General features: G+C 38.1%; 1 protein-coding gene across 1 annotated transcript in view; it reads right to left on the bottom strand.

Annotated features, from left to right (window-relative positions):
• PDZD8 (PDZ domain containing 8) overlaps positions 1-18,710 on the bottom strand; it is a 90,258-nt gene that overhangs the window by 44,005 nt on the left and 27,543 nt on the right. The window contains exon 2 of the mRNA XM_007936851.2: positions 15,844-15,969. Within this exon, the coding sequence (XP_007935042.1) occupies positions 15,844-15,969 (126 nt within the window). The remainder of the gene's footprint in view (positions 1-15,843; positions 15,970-18,710) is intronic.

Below are 18,710 nucleotides of genomic sequence, written 5' to 3'. Positions count from 1 at the left end.
ATATAAAGATGCTCCACATTATTAGCCGTTGTTGTTAGATGCTATCAACTCATAGTGACCCTACATCAAGAGAACAAAACAATGCCTGGTCCTGAGCCTGGTATCTTTCTCCAGGGGCTAGTCTCTCCTGATAACATGACCAAGATATGTGAGACAAGTCTCACCATCCTCACTTCTAAGGAGCATATTGGCTGCACTTCTTCCAAGACAGATTTGTTCATTCTTCTGACAGTCCACGTATTCAATATTCTTTGCCAACACAATTCAAATGCATCAACTCTTCTTCAGTCTTCCTTATTAACTGTCCAACTTTCACATGCTTATGAGGTAACATACCATGGCTTGGGTTAGGTGCACCTTAATCTTCAAAGTGAAATCTTTGTTCTTTAACACTTTAAAAAGGACTCTTTTAGCAGATTTGCCAAGTGCAATATGTCATTTGACTTCCTGACTGATGTTTCCATGGGCATTGACTGTGGATCTAAGTAAAATGAAATCCATGACAACTTTAACCTTTTCTCCATTTATCATGATGTTGCTTATTGGTCCAATTTTGAGTATTTTTGTTTTCTTTATGTTGAGGTGTAATCCGTATTGATGGCTGTAGTCTTGATCTTTATCAGTAAATGTTTTAAGTCTTCATTTTCAGTAAACAAGGTTGTGTCATCTGCGTATCACAGGTTGTTAATGAGTCTTCCTTCAATCCTGATACCATAGTCTTCTTCATATAATTCCGCTTTTCTGCTTATGTATTCAGCATACAGACTGAATAAGCACGGTGAGAGGATGTAGCCCTGATGGACATCTTTCCTGATTTTATACCATGCAGTATCCCTTTGTTCTGTTTGAATGACTGGCTCTTGGTCTATGTCCAGGTTCCTCACGAGCACAATTTAGTGTTCTGAATTCTCATTCTTTGCAATGCTATCCATGATTTGTTATGATATACACAGTTGAATGCCTCTTCATCGTAAAAAAAAAAACACAGGTAAACATCTTTCTGGTATTCTTGGTTTTCAGCCAAGATCCATCTGAAACCAGCAATGATATCCCTCGTTCCACATTCTCTTCTGAATCCAGCTTGAATTTCTGGCAGTTTCCTGTCTATCTACTGCTCATTAGTCATTGTTGTTGTTGTTATGTGGCACTGAGTCAAACCCAACTCATAGCGACCCCTCCTTGGGTTTCCGAGGCAGTATCACTACGGAAGTAGATTGCCCCATCTTCCTTCCGAGGAGTGGCTAGTGGGTTTGAACCTCCAGCCTTCTGGTTAGCAGTCAAGTGCCTTAGGCACTATGCTACCAGAGCGCCCTCATTAGTCATTAACAAATGAAAATGAAAACCATAATGAAATAACACATCACAACCACTCACATTCACTGCCATCGAGTCAATTCCGACTTACAGCAACCACTGTTGGGTTTTCAAGGCAGTAAATCTTTACAGAAGTAGACAACCCCATATTCCTTCCTCAGAGCAGCTGGTGGGTTTGAACTGCAAACCTTCTGGTTAGCAGACAAATGCCTTAGGCACTGCCCCAGTAGACTGGTTATAATTAACACAAAAAATAACTAATAATTGCCAGGATGTATAGAATTGAAATTCTCATACACTGTTGGCAGAGATGTAAAATGATACAGACACTTTGGAAAAACAGTTTGCTACTTCCTTATAAAATTATATACAGAGGTTTCATATGATCCAGCAATTCTACTCCTAGGGATGTAAACAAGAGAAATGAAAACATACAAATTTTTACATGAATGTTCATAAAAGCATCATTCCTAATCACCAAAAAGTAAAAACAATACAAATGTCTATCGGTTTATGAATGGATAAATAAAACATACAGATTCTTACAATGGAATATTATTTCACACTAGAAAGAAATATAAATATTTCTTTATCTATATAAAGCAAACAGAAGTCTTTACAACTGGACCAATAAGCAACATTAGGATAAATGGAGAAAAGATTCAAGTTGTTAGGGATTTGATTTTACTTGGATTCACAATCAACATGGAAACAGTAGTCCAAAAAAGCAGATACCATTTAGCACTTGGCAAATCTGCTACAAAGATTTCTTCAAAGTGTTAAAGAACAAAGATGTCACTATGAAGACTAAGGTGTGCCTGACCCAAAACATGGTCTTTTCAATTGCCTTTTATGCATATGAAAGGTGGACAGTGAATAAGGAAGACTGAAGAAGAATTGATACATTTGAATTGTGGTGCTGGCAAAGAATAGTGAAAATACCATGGACTACCAGAAGAATGAACCAGTATGTCTTGGAAGAAGTACAGCTGGAATGCTCCTTAAGTTGATGACGGCGAGACTTTGTCTCACATACTTTGGTCATGTTATCAGGGGGGAACCAGTCCTCAGAGAAGGATATCATGCTTGGTAAAGCAGAGGGTCAGTGAAAAAGGGGAAGACTATCAACAGCAAGATGGACTGACACAGTGGCTACAACAATGGGCTCAAGCAGGGCAATGATTGTGAGGATGGCGTGCAGGGGGGGCAGTGTTTCATTCATTTCTGTCAGAAACGACTCAATGGTACCTAACAACAGCAACAACAGAAAGAAATGAAGTACTGAAACATGCTACAACATGGATGAATCTTGAAAACATTATGCTAAATCAAAGAAGCCAGATACAAAAGACAATGCATTTTATGATTCCATTTAAATGAATTATCCAGAACAGGTAAATCCATAGATGAAAGTAGATTAACGTTTGTCAAAGGCTGGAAAGAGGGGACAATGGAGAGTGAGTAAAAAAGATTATGTTGTTGTTGTTGTTATGTGTCACTGTGTCGGACCCGACTCATAGCGACCCCTCCTTGGGTTTCCAAGGCAGTATCACTATGGAAGTAGATCGCCCCATCTCCCTTCTGAGGAGTGGCTGGTGGGTTTGATCCGCCAGCCTTCTGGTTAGCAGTCAAGTGCCTTAGGCACTACGCCACCAGAGCTCCCACAAAAGGGTATAGGGCTTCTTTTTTAGGTGACAAAAATGTTCTGAAATTAGATAGTGCTGATAGTAGCATGACTTTGTGAATACACAACCACTGAATTGAACACTTTAAAATGGTGAATTTTATCGTATGTACATCATAATTACAATTTAAAAAACAATAATAATTAAATTCCTCTCCACACCTATTCTATTACAAAGGCTAAAAGGTGAAAAACTGACACTACCAAGTATCGAGAGAGAATATAGAGCAACTGGAAATCTTACTCACTGCTGGTGGAATGTAAAATGCTTCAACCACTTTCAGAACTGTTTGGCAGTTTCTTATAAAATTAAATACACACACCTTCTATATAACACAGTCATTCAGCTCTCAGGTTATTTAAGGAAGAAAAATGAAAATATATGTTCACACAAAGACTTGTATGAATAATCAAAATGTGATATAGCTATGAAATACTATTCAGCAATAAAACAGAATGAATTTCCATAATCATTTCCAACATATCACTGAATTTCAAAATCATCATGTAGAATAAAGAAAGTTAGGCACAAAAGAATATATACTGTATAAGTCCATTTAAATAAAATGTAGAAAATATAAAATTTCATTGACAAAAAGATCAGTGGTTATTTAGGGACAAACTTCATAATGACGACATGAATTCCTTTGCCATATAAAACACAACTACAAATATTAAATGAAAATTTCAAGAGATACAAAGTCCAGGTTCCAAGCACACAGGAACCAGCTTGAAGGAGCTTGTACTAGCCAAGTCTGGGACAAAAGCACCAAAATAATCAAGGACAGTAATGAACGATGCTGTTTTTTTTTGCTGAGGCTGTGTGCCACACAGTGACCTTATACAACAAAGCAGAACTGCCCGCGGCTGTGCAGACTGCAAGGTCTTTTGTTCTGCAGAGCAGTTAATGGGTTTGAACCACTGATGTTTCGGTTAGCAGCCAAACACCTAACCAATGCACCACCAGGGCTCCTAAAGAATTATAACCACTGAAAAAATAGGAATCCATGGGTCCATGCTGATAATAGAGAAATGGGGGAACAAAGATGAGTTCTTGGTAATAGAGTAGAATGTCAACTGCTGACTGGTAATCTGGAAAAAGTGTTGGGTTGGCCAATCACCACTTTGTAATGACCATAATCAGGACTGGTTCAGGCAGGAATCCTCTATGGGTACCAAACCTAAAGGTAGGAAATCTGAAGCATTATTTGTCATTAAATTTTCTGAATTTGACAACTGGCCATGATTATAGAAGAGGATATATCCTTATTTCTAGGAAATACACACTGAAGTATTTAAGGGAAATAAAATCTTAACAATAGGTTGAGTCTGGCTAATGTTTTTTGTTCTACTCTTGCAACCCTTCTGTAAGTTTGAAATTATTTCCAAATAAAATATTTCAAATAGGTAGATTTAAAAGACATAAAAAATGAGAAAAGATAGACTATAGTGTTCAGACCCACTGCCATCAAGGTGATTCTGACTCGTCATTACCCTACAGGACAGAGTAGAACTGCCCCTAGGGTTTACAAGTCTGTAAAAAGTTATAGAAGCAGAATGCCTCAACTTCTTCCTGCAGAGTGACACTGGTGGGTTTGAGATGCCAACCTTCTGGTTAGCAACCCAATGCTTTAATCACTGTACCACCAGAACTCCTACTACAGCACCACCAGAGCACCTTACTGTACTATTTAGGGTTAGATATAGATATAGATAGCTGGGTGAGAAATTAAAGTAAGGATGCAATTTATGAAAAAAGTCAGGATAGTAGTTACAGGGGCAGGAGAGTGTTTGGAAGGGGTCATGAGAAAGGTGTCAGGATTTTATCTTCTGATACATGTAGGCGCTACAAGGGTATCTGTCGTAAAAATAATTCATTAAGCTGCTAATCTGCTTAGTAAGGTTTTCTGTATTTGTGTTACATTTAACATTTAAAAAAATTGGGTTTTTTTTGGGGGGGGATTTATGTGAACACTGAGAATTTTCAGTATCCAACCATTAGCACCTACACATATGCCACTTGGGGTACTAAAAAAAAAATAATAATTAGAGCAATGTGTGTGATCACTTTCTATTTAGCAAGGTATTTTAAATCACTTTTCATTAAATTGGCAAAAGCTTAAAGAGTGCCTCTGTGGTGGATCAAAGAGTCTCTTCTGTTAAATCAGAAACTATAACCAATTCTTAGACTTTTAGCCTTATCTGGTAACTATTCTGTAGGGCAGGCCCCAAAAGAACATAAGATCTTTTTTTTCCCTGCTTTTCATATAGTATTTTTTTTAAAAAAAATATATTTGATTGAAATATAATTTATGTACAGTGAAATACACAAAACTAAAGTGACATGGGTCAATGCATTTTTTTTTAAAAAAGATTTTTTTAATGATGTATTTTTGGAACCCAGCAAACCAAAACAACACCTAAAAGCTGTTAAGAAAATAGAAGCTTTAGAAAAGTATAAATGTGACTCAGTAAATGACTGACCTTAATTTAAACTTCCTTGTATCTATAATGAGTACAGGGTATCGTCCCAATTACACTGCTTTGGGAGAACAGAACTCACACAACAAAATGTTATAACCCTTGTCTTCACGGATGCCCTTAGTTTTGTTGTTTTTAAATGTAACTGGTTGATATAATCAGCCAGAAAAAGAAAATGTACCTGGTTCCATCATTAAGTCTTTTACATACAGATTGATGTGACAAACCTCTCTTAGAATCTGGTATAGAAGCATGCATACTGCATCAGAAAGTAAGTGCTAAGTAATCTATCAGATTTTCTTCGCTGCCTTAGCTGCAAGAAAATTTCTTATCTTCTCTATTCAGTTGATTTTTACCTATTTTCATTTTTACTTACCTACTTGCAAATACCTCATTTTTCTTTTTTAAAGACAGAGGACAGGCTATAAATTAATTTTTTTTTTTAAATAATAACCTTAGTAATACAATGATAACACCAAAGTAAAATAATTTAGCCTCCAGTTGCAGTACTACAAATACAAACGAATTTATCTGTGGTTAAAAATAAATCCACTTTAGTCATCTCAAAAAAAAACAAACATGCAACTGTTCAGGATGAATGCATGCTTTTAATACTTGACAAATGCAAAGTGTTAGAACCAATTTTTACAAACAAAATTGTCTTCCCCACCAATCTGTTGCTTGGGGAATTCAAAACTTTACTTCAGATAAGTAGAAAAGAACTTCCCTTTATAGTACATGACCTTTTAAATGAAAAGAATTCTAATTTTTATAATCAAATATGCAAAAATGAACATTTTTCTTTACAGATCCCATTTTCTCGAGAAATAATGGAATGACCACATTAAATACAACAGTGAAACTATGTTTACTGAAGGCCCAGTGCTTTACTTACGTATTGCCAAGCTTGCACCTTTTTCCCATTTTACAGATGTTCAACTTGCTTCTGGTGGCGCAGTGCCTAAGGCATCTGACTGCTAACCAGAAGACTGGCAGTTCAAACTCTCCAGCCACTCCTCGGAAGGAAGGTTGGGCATCTACTTCCATAAAGATAACGCCTCAGAAACCCAAGGAGGAGTTGCTCTGAGTTAAACTGACTTGATGGCAGTGAGTTTGTTTTTTGTTTTTGTTTTTTAGAACATGCAACAGCAAGGGTACAAGCAGGGGTGTAAAATGTCAAGCTTTGTAACTCATAAATATATCTTGTTTTTACTCATGCTGCTTTACAAAGAATAAAGCTTTCAGCTCTACAACTCTTAATATTTTTAATAAGCAGTTTGTTTCCTAAGAAAACTTCAAATTTCTTTCCTCATTGGCAAAATTCACTCTCAAAGTCTGATAACAGGTTAAGCTTAATAAAAGTTCTCACAGAAACTTTCTGTAAGTCTGAAATTGCTTCAAAATAAAGTTAAAAAAAAATTAAGTATTCCTACAGAACATTTCATTATTTCAAAACAAAGTTTTGAAAATAAAAAGGCAAGTTCTCACACAGAACCACAGGTGTCTATGGCTGATGGATATGTTCCATTCTATTTGGATTTGGGGAAAATATAAGACTTTTGACTTGATACAAGGTCAATTTCTAAAACATTTAAGAAGTAAAATTTTTATGGAAATATTAAGCTTAAGCTAATAAGAGGTAACAATTGGAAATGTTTAAGTAGGTCTCATGCAAGTAGGAGAGAACGTGAATACAAATCATCAATCAATATTCATGCAAGCATCAGTCAAGAAATCAAGTGACACACTGCACGGGGCAAATCTGTTGCAAAAGACCACTTTAAAGTTTTAAAAAGCAAAGATGTCACTGACAACTAAGGTGTGCCTGACCCAAGCCATGGTCTTTTTAGTTACCTCATATCGATGCAAAAATTGGAAAATGAGGAAAAACAGAAGAAGAATTGATGCATTCAAACTGTGGTGGCAGCAAAGAATACTGAACATACTGTGGACTGCCAAAAGAGCAAAAATTAACCTCAGAAGCAATACAAGAATGTTGCTTAGAAGCAAGGATGATGAGGCTTCAACTTGCTTACTGTGGACACATCATCAGGAAAGACCAATTGCTAGAAAAGGCCATCATGGTTGGTAAAAGAGAGGGCCAACAAGGACAAGGGAAATCCTCAATGAAGCCTGACCCAGCACCTGCAACAATGGACTCCAACTACCAACAGTCATGAAGATGGCCAGGACCAGGAAATGTTCCCTTCTATTATTTACAATGCCAGAATGAGTCAGAGCTGACTCACAGCAACTAACAATACTTCCCAATGCCTTCAGGAAGTCTCGGATTCCTGTTGCAAAGCGTTAAGTGAGCAGTATCTCAGATAAACCAAGGAACTGGTAAGCACAGTGAGCCAATAGCTAGTATTAAAAAGCTATAAACTAAGACATATAATCAAATCCATGATCACACTAGCAACACTAAAGCAAGAAAACTAGTTTTTAAAATACTCAGCAGAGGAGTTCCGGCAAGATGGTGGACTAGGCAGAAAGACTGCACAGACCCTCTTCAACAAAGAAAAGGGAAACGAATTAACACAGATATAGAAGATAATCTTGGACCCCTGAGCCTTGAAGGGAAGGATACAGAAGCAGACTAAACCCCAACGAGCAGAAGAATTTGTGTGAAAATACCAAAGAAGGAGACATAAAATACTCAGCAGAGTACCTAGTACACACTACATCCACTGTATTAAACAAGCATCTGCTGAATGAAGGAATCAATGACTGTCCTTCAAGGGTATCTTTGCAGGTCTGAAGATCAGTATGTGAGCAGGTAGCTATGCATTAACAAGATAGTCAAGCAATTTTGTCCAAAGCTGCCCTTCCAATATTTAGAAGTTGCTACGATTATTTTGGAAAAAGGTAATCCAATGCTATGATTCTGACATTTGTGCATCAACAAGAATATTCACTGAAAGAAAAATAAAGTACTGGTTCAAAACCTTCCCCTAGACATAGACTAGGAGCTCTGGTAGCATAGTGGCTAAAGCACTTGACTGCTAACCAGAAGGCTGGCGGTTCAAACCCACCAGCCACTCCTCGGAAGGAAGGTTGGGCAATCCTACTTCCGTAGTGACACTGCCTCGGAAACCCAAGGAGGGGTCGCTATGAGTCGGGGCCGACTCAACGGCACATAACAACAACAACAACAGACATAGACTATTTCCAAAAAGTTGTTATAAATGTTAACATGTCAACTCAAATTATAATTAGACATTTAATGCTGATAATTACCACAGCATATTAGTTTTGTTGTTGTTGTTGTTGTTATGTGCCGTCGAGTTTAGACACTTCAAATTCAAACTTATATAGAGTCAATTTTTCAATGCATACATCATTTTACTATACTCTGCAATCCCTTTATCAAAATAAACAGCATACTTAATCTTTATTTAATAAAACAAAAAATTTCTTGTCAACTGGATGCCCCAACATAATGGAGTTCTCAGGATTGAGAACTCTAGGAATTAAGCAAACAAACAAAAAATTTATCAAATTATTGGTACACTCAAAAATAACCTCTACACTCAAGTACTTAAATCAACTAAGTGATACAAACAAGTGTTAACAAAATGTAGCATAAGGACAGTATACTTTCATTTGGCAGGGAGTTTGATAATTTTTTTTTTTGTCTTTGACATCTAAGACTCCATCATATAAATTCTTGTGTTACAAAAACAGATAAGATTGTCTTTGCACTCAGACAGTTAATCTCATAATTAAAAAAGAACCAAAACTAATATGCTTATTAGTGGGAGCTCTGATAGCATAGTGCCTAAGGCACTTGACTGCTAACCAGGAGGCTGGCGGTTCAAACTCACCGCCAGTCCTCAGAAGGAAGGCTGGGCAGTCTACTTCTGTAGTGATACTGCCTTGGAAACCCAAGGAGGAGTAACTATGAGTTGGGTCCGACTCAACGGCACATAATAGCAACAGGTTATTAGCACATGTACTATTGTTTACAATACATGCACATATTGCCTGAAAGTAATGAGAGTTATTTTTATAAATCCAAGTGTTAGAGTTAATAATCAATTTCCAAAAGTAACATCCTAGAATATTTTTTTGAAAAAATTATTCAAATTTGTAATTATAACACACAGTTGAATATACTGACTGATCACACTGCTTTCTAATGTAAAATATCTTTTAATTGAGAGGTTAACAAGAGACTATTAAAGTTGTTTTCCAGTTGCCTAGAACAAGATTTTTATGTACTACGTTGTGTCAATTGAGCATTATGTCCTCTGAGACTATGGGTCAATAGTCTAAGGAGATAACTCTTGAGTTGAATCAAGAAAGGGTGGTTTCAAGGAGAACAGTATGGAATAGGACCTTCAACTGAAAAATGGTAGGAAGGCAACACAATGGGCTTGGTTCTTTCAAGTATCTAAGGCAGGCAATGGCAAACTACAACCCTTGTGCCAAATCCAGTTTGCTCCCTCTTTTTGTATTGCCTGAGAGCTATCAATGGTTTTTACATTTGTAAATGGCTTAAAAAAGCAAAAGAAAAGTATTTCATGACAAATGAATATGATATGAAATTTATACATAGTTTTATTGGCAAACTGGCCCATTCATTTCCATATTGTATATGGCTGCCTTTGTACTACAAGTGGAGCTGAATAGTTTAACAGAAATACAAAGCCTACAATATCTGGTTCTGGAAAAATATTCGCCACCTCTTTGCCAAGTGAAGACCAACACAGCTAAAGCACTGTGGGTGAAGGAATGAAGAGAGATGAATAGAAGATGGTGAACAAAAGACAGGCTTGGAGTAGCTTCTCAGAGACAACCAAACACCTTGAGAGAGAGAATCACTGGGCCTGCAGGCTTGCAACATAGTCTTGAGGGACATCATGCTCAATTGGCACACCATAGTACACAAAAATTTTGTTCTACATCCTGCTTTGGTAAGTAGGAACTAGGGTCCTAAAAGCATCTGAGTGGCCATCTAAGATGTAACTATTGGTCTCCTCTCATCTGGAGCAAAGAAAAGTGAAGAAAATCAAAGTCATCTGGAAACAATTAGCTCAAAGATAAGATGGACCACAAGGTCCTCAGCTTTCATGACACCAGGACGAGAAGACTGGCCTGGCTACCAATGCCAACTGCTCAGAAAGGGATCAAAACTGGAGATTCTGGATAGTATGGGAGGAAAAATGTGGAACAAAATTAAAAAACTCAAAAATGACCAGAATTACTGGTTAGATAGAGACTGGTGGAACCCCTGAGACTATGGTCCTGGGATACCCTGCAGGCCTAGAAATGGACTCACTTCCATGGATTGGCTCTCAGCAATCCTCTGTCTCCCCAACAAATGGAAGAGGAAGAAAGAGCTAGAGGTAAGAAGACCTTACAGGCCATGGTGAGGATTTGGGTCTACATCTAAGACTACTGGGAAGCTGTTCAAGGTTTTTAAGTAGGGGAGTGGAAATTTGATTTGTATTCTGAAAAGACCATTTCTGGCTGCTATGCTGGGGGAACCAGACAAGTGTGAGCAGACTAACTAAAACCCACTGCCTTTGAGTCGATTCTGATTCTTAGAGACCCCATTAGGTTTCCAAGACTGTAAATCTTTACAGAAATAGATTGCCTCATCTTCCTCTATGCCACCAGAGGTCCTTAGGTGAGTAGGCTACCATCATAAACAGTTCAAGTGAGAGATGAACATGGACCACGTGCTAGCAAAGTAAAATAAGGAGGCTGGGTAAGACTGTTTCTAAGATTCCTTCCAGGTCTAAATTGTGAAGAACCCACAGTGGTTTTCAAGTCTGGTTTTGTGATTTTCTAGGGTATTTCTAATTATCACAAATAATTCTCAAATCTATTATATTATGTATTGCTCTCCAATAGGGAATAAATAAAAAATATGCCAACAAGGCATTATTTATCTAAAGAGACTGAGAATTGTTGTGTTAGGTGCTGTGGAGTCGTCTCGACTCAGTGACCCTACGCATAGCAGAACGAAACACTGCCCGGTCCTGCACCAGCTCCATGATCCTTGCTACACTTGAGCCCAATGCTGTAGCCACTGTGCCAATCCATCTTGTTGAGGGCCATCCCCTCTTTCATCAACCCTCCACCTTACCAAGCATGACATTCTTCTTCAGGGAACTGTCCCTTCTGACAACATGACCAAAGCAGGTGAGACGAAGTCTGGCCATTCTCACTTCCAAGAGGCATTCCAGTTGAACTTCTTCCAGGACAGATTTGTTAGTTCTTTTAGCAGTCCACAGTATTTTCAGCATTCTTCACCAACACCACAACTCAAAAGCATCAACTCTTCTTCGGTCTTCTTTATTCACTGTCCAGCTCTCACATGCATATGAAGCAATTGAAAATACCACGGCCTGTGTCAGGCGCACCTTAGACCTCAAGGAGACATCTTTGCTTTTCAGCACTTGAAAGAGGTCCTTTGCAGCCAATTTGCTCACTGCTGTACATCGTCTGATATCCTGACTGCTGCTTCCATTGGTACTGATTGTACAACAAACGCAACACACTGTCGTCAAGTTGGACCCAACTCATAGCGACCCCTCCCTGGGTTTCTGAGGTGGTATCATTACAGAAGTAGATTGCCCAACCTTCCTTCCAAGGAGTGGCAGGTGGGTTTAAATCACCAGCCTTCTGGTTAGCAGTCAAGTGCTTTAGGCACTCCACCACCACAGCTCCTGGCGTCAACTGTAGAATCAAGCAATATGAAATCTTTGACAACTTCAATCTTTTCTCCATTTACTGTGATGCTGGTTACAGGTCCAGTTGTGAGGATTTTTATTTTCTTTATATTGAGATATAATCCGTACTGCAGACTGCAGTCTTCAATCCTCATCAATAAGCGCTTCAAGTCATCCTCACTTTCAGCAAGCAAAGTTGTGTTGTCAGAATATCGCAGGTTGTTAATGAATCTTCCTCCAATCCTGATGCTACATTTTTCTTCACAGTCCAGCTTCTTGGATTACTTGTTCAGCATACAGATTGAATAAGTATGGTGAAAGGACACAACCCTGACGCACTCCCTTACTGATTTTGAACCATGTAGTGTCCCCCTCTTCTGTTTGAACAACAGCCTCCTGGTCTATGTACAGGGTCCTCATGAGTACAATTAAGGGTTCTGGAATTCCCATTCTTCTCAGTGTTACCCATAATTTGTTACGATCCACACAATCAAATACTTTTGCATAGTCAATGAAACACAAGTAAACATCTTTCTAGTATTCTTTGCTTTGAGCCAAGATCCATCTGACATCAGAAATTATATCCCTCATTCCACGCTCTCTTCTGAATCCAACTTGCATTTCTGAATGTTCTCTGTCAATATACTGCTGCAACCGTTTTTGAATTATCTTCAGTAAAATTTTACTTGTGTGCAATATTAATGATACTGTTTGATAATTTCCATATTCTGTGGGAATTCCCTTTCTTTGGAATAGGTACAAATATGGATCTCTTCCAGTCAGTTGACCAGGTAGCTGTCTTCCAAATCTCCTGGAATAGCCAAGGAAGTGCCTCTTGTGGGGCATCTGTTTGCTGAAACATCTCAATAGGTATTCTGTCAATTCCTGGAGCCTTGTTCTTCACCAATTCCTTCAGTGCAGCTTCAATTTCTTCCTTCAATACCACTGGTTCTTGATCATATGCCACCTTCTGAAATGGAAGAACATCGACCAGTTCTTTTGGTACAGTGACTCTGTGTACTCCTTCCACCTTCTTCTCATGTTTCCTGCAACATTCAATATTTTTCCCATAGAGTCTTTCAATATTGCAACTCGAGGCTTAATTTTTCTTTGGTTCTTTCAGCTTGAGAAATGCTGAGTGTGTTCTTCCCTTCTGGTTTTCTAACTCCAAGTCTTTGCACATTTCATTACAGGAATTGGCTTTGTCTTTTCAAGCTGATCTTTGAAATCTTCTGCTCAGCTCTTCTGTCTTGTCATTTCTTCCATTTGCTTTACTCTCCATTCAAGGGCAAATTTCAGAGTCTCTTCTGGCATCCTTCTTGGTCTTTTCTTCCTTTCCTGTCTTTTTAATGACCTTTTGTTTTCTTTATGGATGACGTTCTTGATGTCATCCCACAATTCCTCCAGTTTTCGGTCATTGGTGTTCAATGCATCAAATTTATTTTTTAGATTGTCTCTAAAATCAGGAGGGATATATTCAAGATCATATTTTGGCTCTCATGGACTTGTTTTAATTGTCTTCAACTTCAAGTTGAACTTGCATATGAGCAGTTGATAGACTGTTCCACAATCAGCTCCTGGCCTTGTTTTGGCTGAAAACACTGAGCTTCTCCATTGCCTCTTGCCACAGATGTAGTCAGTGTGACTCCTGAGTACTCCATCTGGCGAACTCCACGTGTACAGCCACTGTTTATGCTGTTGAAAAAAGGTATTTGCAATGAGTAAGTTGTTGGCTTTGCAAAATTCTATCATGAGATCTCCAGTGTTATTTCTGTCACCAAGGCCAAATTTTCCAACTACTGGTGATTCTTTATTTCCAACTTTTGCATCCCAGTCACCGGTGATAATGAACACATCTTGATTGCATGTTTGGTCAATTTCAGACTGCAGAAGTTGATAAAAATCTTCAATTTCCTCATCTTTGGCTTTGGCGGTTAGTGCGTAAATCTGAATAGTAGTAGTAGTAACTGGTCTTCCTTGTAGGTATATGGATATTATCCTATCACTGACAGCACTGTACTTCAGGACAGATCTTGAAACATCCTTTGCAATGATGAATGCCACAGCATTTCTCTTCAAATTGTCATTCCCGGCATAGAAGATCATATGGTTGTCTGATTCAAAATGGCCAAAACCCATCCATTTCAGCTCACTAATGCGTAGGCTATCAATCTTTATGCGTCCCATTTCATTTTTGACAACTTCTAATTTTCCTAGAGGAGCTCTGGTAGCGTAGTGCCTAAGGCATTTGATTGCTAACCAGAAGGCTGGTGGTTCAAACCCACTAGCCACTCCTCAAAAGGAAGGTTGGGCAATCTACTTCTGTAGTGATACCGCCTTGGAAACCCAAGGAGGGGTCTCTATGAGTCGAGGCCGACTCAACGGCACAAAACAACAACAACAATTTTCCTAGATTCACACTTTGTACATTCCATGTTCCAATTATTAATGGATGTTTGCAGTTGTTTCTCCTCAATTTGAGTCATGCCATGTCAGCAAATGGAGGTCCTGAAAGGTTTACTTTACCATATTATTAAGGCTGGTTCTACTCTGATGAGGCAGCTCTTTCCCACTTGTATTTTGAGTATCTTCTAACCTAAGGAGTTCGTCTTCCTACACTGTATCAGACAATGTTTCTGGGCTTTTTTTAAAGTTGTCCAGTAATGTATCAGACAGTATTTCTCTGTTATTCATAAGGGTTTCTCTGGCCAATTTTTTGAGAAGTGGATGGCCTCTTCCTTCTTCCTAGTCTGTTTCAGTCTGTAAGCTGTGTTGAAACCTGTGGACCATGTGCAACCCTGCAGTCATTTGAAACACCGATGGCATAGCCTCCAGCCTCATAGCAACATGCAAGCCACCACAGTACAACAAACTGACAGACAAATTCTAAGTCTAAATTCCTTAACTGTTTAAAATCTCTCCACCCTCCCCTTACCTGGATCCTGCCCCTTTGTCGGCCCTGGCTTCCCTCCTTCCTGCCTTTGGGTGGGGGCTGTCTCCCTCAGTTTGAGAATTACTATCATTAAAAAAAAAAAAGGACCAGGTTTACTGGTCTGATAGAGCCTGGTGAAACCCTGAGAATATGGCTCCTAATTGTCCTTCAGGTCTGGAATTGAACCTACTCCCATGGCTTCCAGCCAAACCAAAGACAGACATATGAGCTGAACATTTACATTAGACAGATACATTCCTTGGAGAGATCAGTCAGGGGAGAGTAGAAGGGCTGTGTATGCACAGGGAGACAGCTCAGGGGGCAGGAGTGCATGGGAGGGAAGGACACAGGGAAAAGGTGGCTATGGGGAGGAAGTGGGAGGAGAGCTGTTGCACTGTGGGAGATTATAGTCAATGTCATGAGACAAAATATATGTGAACTGCTGTATGGAAGATGAATTTGCTCTGTAAACTTTCACCCAAATCACAATAAAACAAAACAAAAAAAAAGGCTGAGAATTATTACAGAATAAACAATTTTTCTCCACCATTAGAATGTTTCCTAAAATATGGCTTACATTTTTCTCAAGCTTAAAAGAACTACTTTTATGAAATTAAATTTTTGATTACACAATTAACTAACAGATAATGGAACAAAAATTAATACAAAAGGAATAAATACATATTGCTTGGGTACATTTTTTCACTACACTTTCTCATAATACTGTAGTGACAAAACAAAGAACATACCTGCTGCATTCTAACAATGTAACTTTAAGGCGGCCTTCAGTAAGTGCCCATTGCTGGATATGGATATGCTCGTCTTCATCATCTTCAAATCCTTGCAAGGTTTGGAATGGAAAAAACGGCTTAAACCTGACAAAAGTAAAGATAAGTCTAAATTCCTGAGCAAAAAGCATGACAGTTTAAAGCATAATAAGGAAAACAATACAAAGCAAACACCTAATACTGCATATATCTACAAAACAAAGTTCATTATGCTCCCCTAGAACAGGAAGCAGAGATAAACAGGGGCTTACAATAATAAAAAAAAAGGTTAACTCATTTGGAAGATACAACAATTATAAACATGATGTACCTAGTAACAGAGCACCATAATACATGAAGTCAAACTGGTAGAAATGAAGGGAGAAATAGACAATTCAATACTACGAGCTACAGCCTTAAATACTTCACTTTCAGTAATGGGTAGAACTGAGAAGATCAACTTTGAAACAGACTATAAACCAACTAGACCTAATAGACATCTACAGACCACTCAACCCAATAACAGGATAAATACTCTTCTCAAGTGCACATGAAACATTCTCTGAGACAGATGATACACTAGGCCATAAAACAAATCTCAATACATTTAAAAGGACAGAAATAATAAACACATATCCGTGCTCTTAACCCTTGTTCTTAAAAGTCATTAAAAGCAGAAACAGCTAAAAATTGTTGGTTCTGAAGAGTGTGACTTAGGGGAGTAGAGGGTTGAGGGAGGTAACTGCTGCTTTTCATTACAAGACTTTCTGCTCTTTTTAATTTTTAAATTATGTTAATTAACTGAAATAAAAAGACATACAATACCAAATGGTGGAGAGGATGTGAAACTGCTGATGTAGACTATTAATATAACTGCTCTAAAAGGTGTTTGGCAAGATCTACTAGTGCATTTTTTGTATATAATGCACCCATGTAAACAATGCACACATGCATATAACACATACATTATGCACAGGAAATTAACATGCAAGGGGGCTGCACGGTTTGTAATGTGTGATGGGTAAGTTATTTGCGTAAAAAATATGGTTAACCTGAACAGATGTTTACCCTATAACCCAGCAATCCTACTCCTAGATAGAGCAAATAGAAATGTGCACAAAGGCTTATAAAAGACATGTGTAGGGATAGTCAAAGCAGTACCATCCAACTGTCCATTAACAGTATAATGAATAAATGGAGGTACATTCACAAAGTGGAATACTATTCAGCAAATACAACAAGCTACTAATAATATTACCTCTCAGAAATATTGTTGAACCAAAGAAGGTACACCAAAAATTGAGTGTACACTCTATGATTCCATTTATATGAAGTTTGAAAACAGACTGAAAAAAAATAAATGATGTTAGAAGTCAGAATAGTCATTACTCTGAGGAGGAATGGAAGAGGGCAGTGACTGGAAGGTGACATACTGTTGTTGTTCACTGCTGACAAGCTGGCCCCTGACTCATAGTTACCCCATGTCACGATGAACAAAACACTGCTTGATCACTGGACTGTTGTGATCCGTAGGGATTTCACTGACTAATTTTCAGAAATAGATCATCAGGCTTTCTTCTCAGTCTGTCCCAGTCTGGAAGCTCTGCTGAAACCTGTGCAGCATCACAGCCACATACAAGCCTCCGAGGACAGACAGGTGGGGGCTGGGCATGAAGCCCACTGGCCGTGAACTGAACCCAGCGCTTCTGAACAGAAGGTGAGAATTCTACCACTAACCACCAATGTTCTGGAGAAGGTAGCACAGGAAAGGCTTTTGGCTGCTGGAAATACTCCATTGCTTGTTCTGAATGCTGGTTACATGAGTATGTTTACTTTGCAAAATTTCACTGAGCTGAATTTTTATAATTAGTGTACTTTTCAAGTGTGAATTATATTTTAGTAAAACTTTAAAAGAAAAAAGCGTAATTTTAGAAAAGTACATTACTTCAATAAAATTTTACACCCAAGTCTCATATTTGGATCTGACAAAATCTTCCATAACTTCTAAAATATGGCTTTGCTCTGACTAAGATGTTTCTTCACAATTTTGCCATTAAGCACTCTTGAGTGCCAGCTGGTGACATTCTCATCACATGGCATCAGTAAAACTGTTTGCAAACACTGTGGATCTTCAGAGAAAAGGGGTTTATTGTAAACTCAATATAAAAATACTCCAAGACCTAGATCTACTCTTGATTTTAGCATTGCTTGTGTGACTTTGGCCAAGTGATAAATCTGCTAGAGATTTCGGTTTAGTAAAAGAAAAAATTTTCCAATAATTAGAGCTAATCAAAAAAGGGCACAAGCTGCCTCAATGCATAGCAAGCCTTCAATCTGTAGAAATATTTGGGCTGAGGCTGGATGAGGGGGGTAAGTGTTGTGAAAAGACTCAAAATTTAGAATTATACAAACTATCGAACTTCATCACTCACAAAGCACATGACTTTAACAGGCTGCTTCATCTCCTTGAGCTGTAATTTCTTGTTTGATAAAAAAAGGGGGGGGATAATAGCTGCATTTTCTGTTATCTATGAAGTAAGATTAATTCTTATATCAGCACCTTTTAAACCGTAAGGCATCATTTAAATGTTATCTGCTAAACATAAACAGAATTCTTTACATGTAAGGAAGATGGAACTGCATTACCTCTCAGGTACCTTTCAACTTACCACAAGATTCTGTCCCATGTTTAGGACCACACATTCTATTCACCACACCCAGACATTGAGGCCTCAATTTATAGCATGTATGGAACACTTTGAGGCCTTAAGTATTATTATTATTATTATTATTATTTTTAAAAACACCTTTTTTTCCTATATGATAATCTGTAATAATGAGATTTGTAT

The sequence above is a fragment of the Orycteropus afer genome, unplaced genomic scaffold, assembly GCF_000298275.1.
Source record: "Orycteropus afer afer isolate SDZICR_OR568_19922 unplaced genomic scaffold, OryAfe1.0 scaffold00038, whole genome shotgun sequence".
NCBI lineage: Eukaryota > Metazoa > Chordata > Mammalia > Tubulidentata > Orycteropodidae > Orycteropus > Orycteropus afer.
Note: the sequence above shows the minus strand (reverse complement) of the source record. Positions and strands in the feature narration are given on the sequence as shown.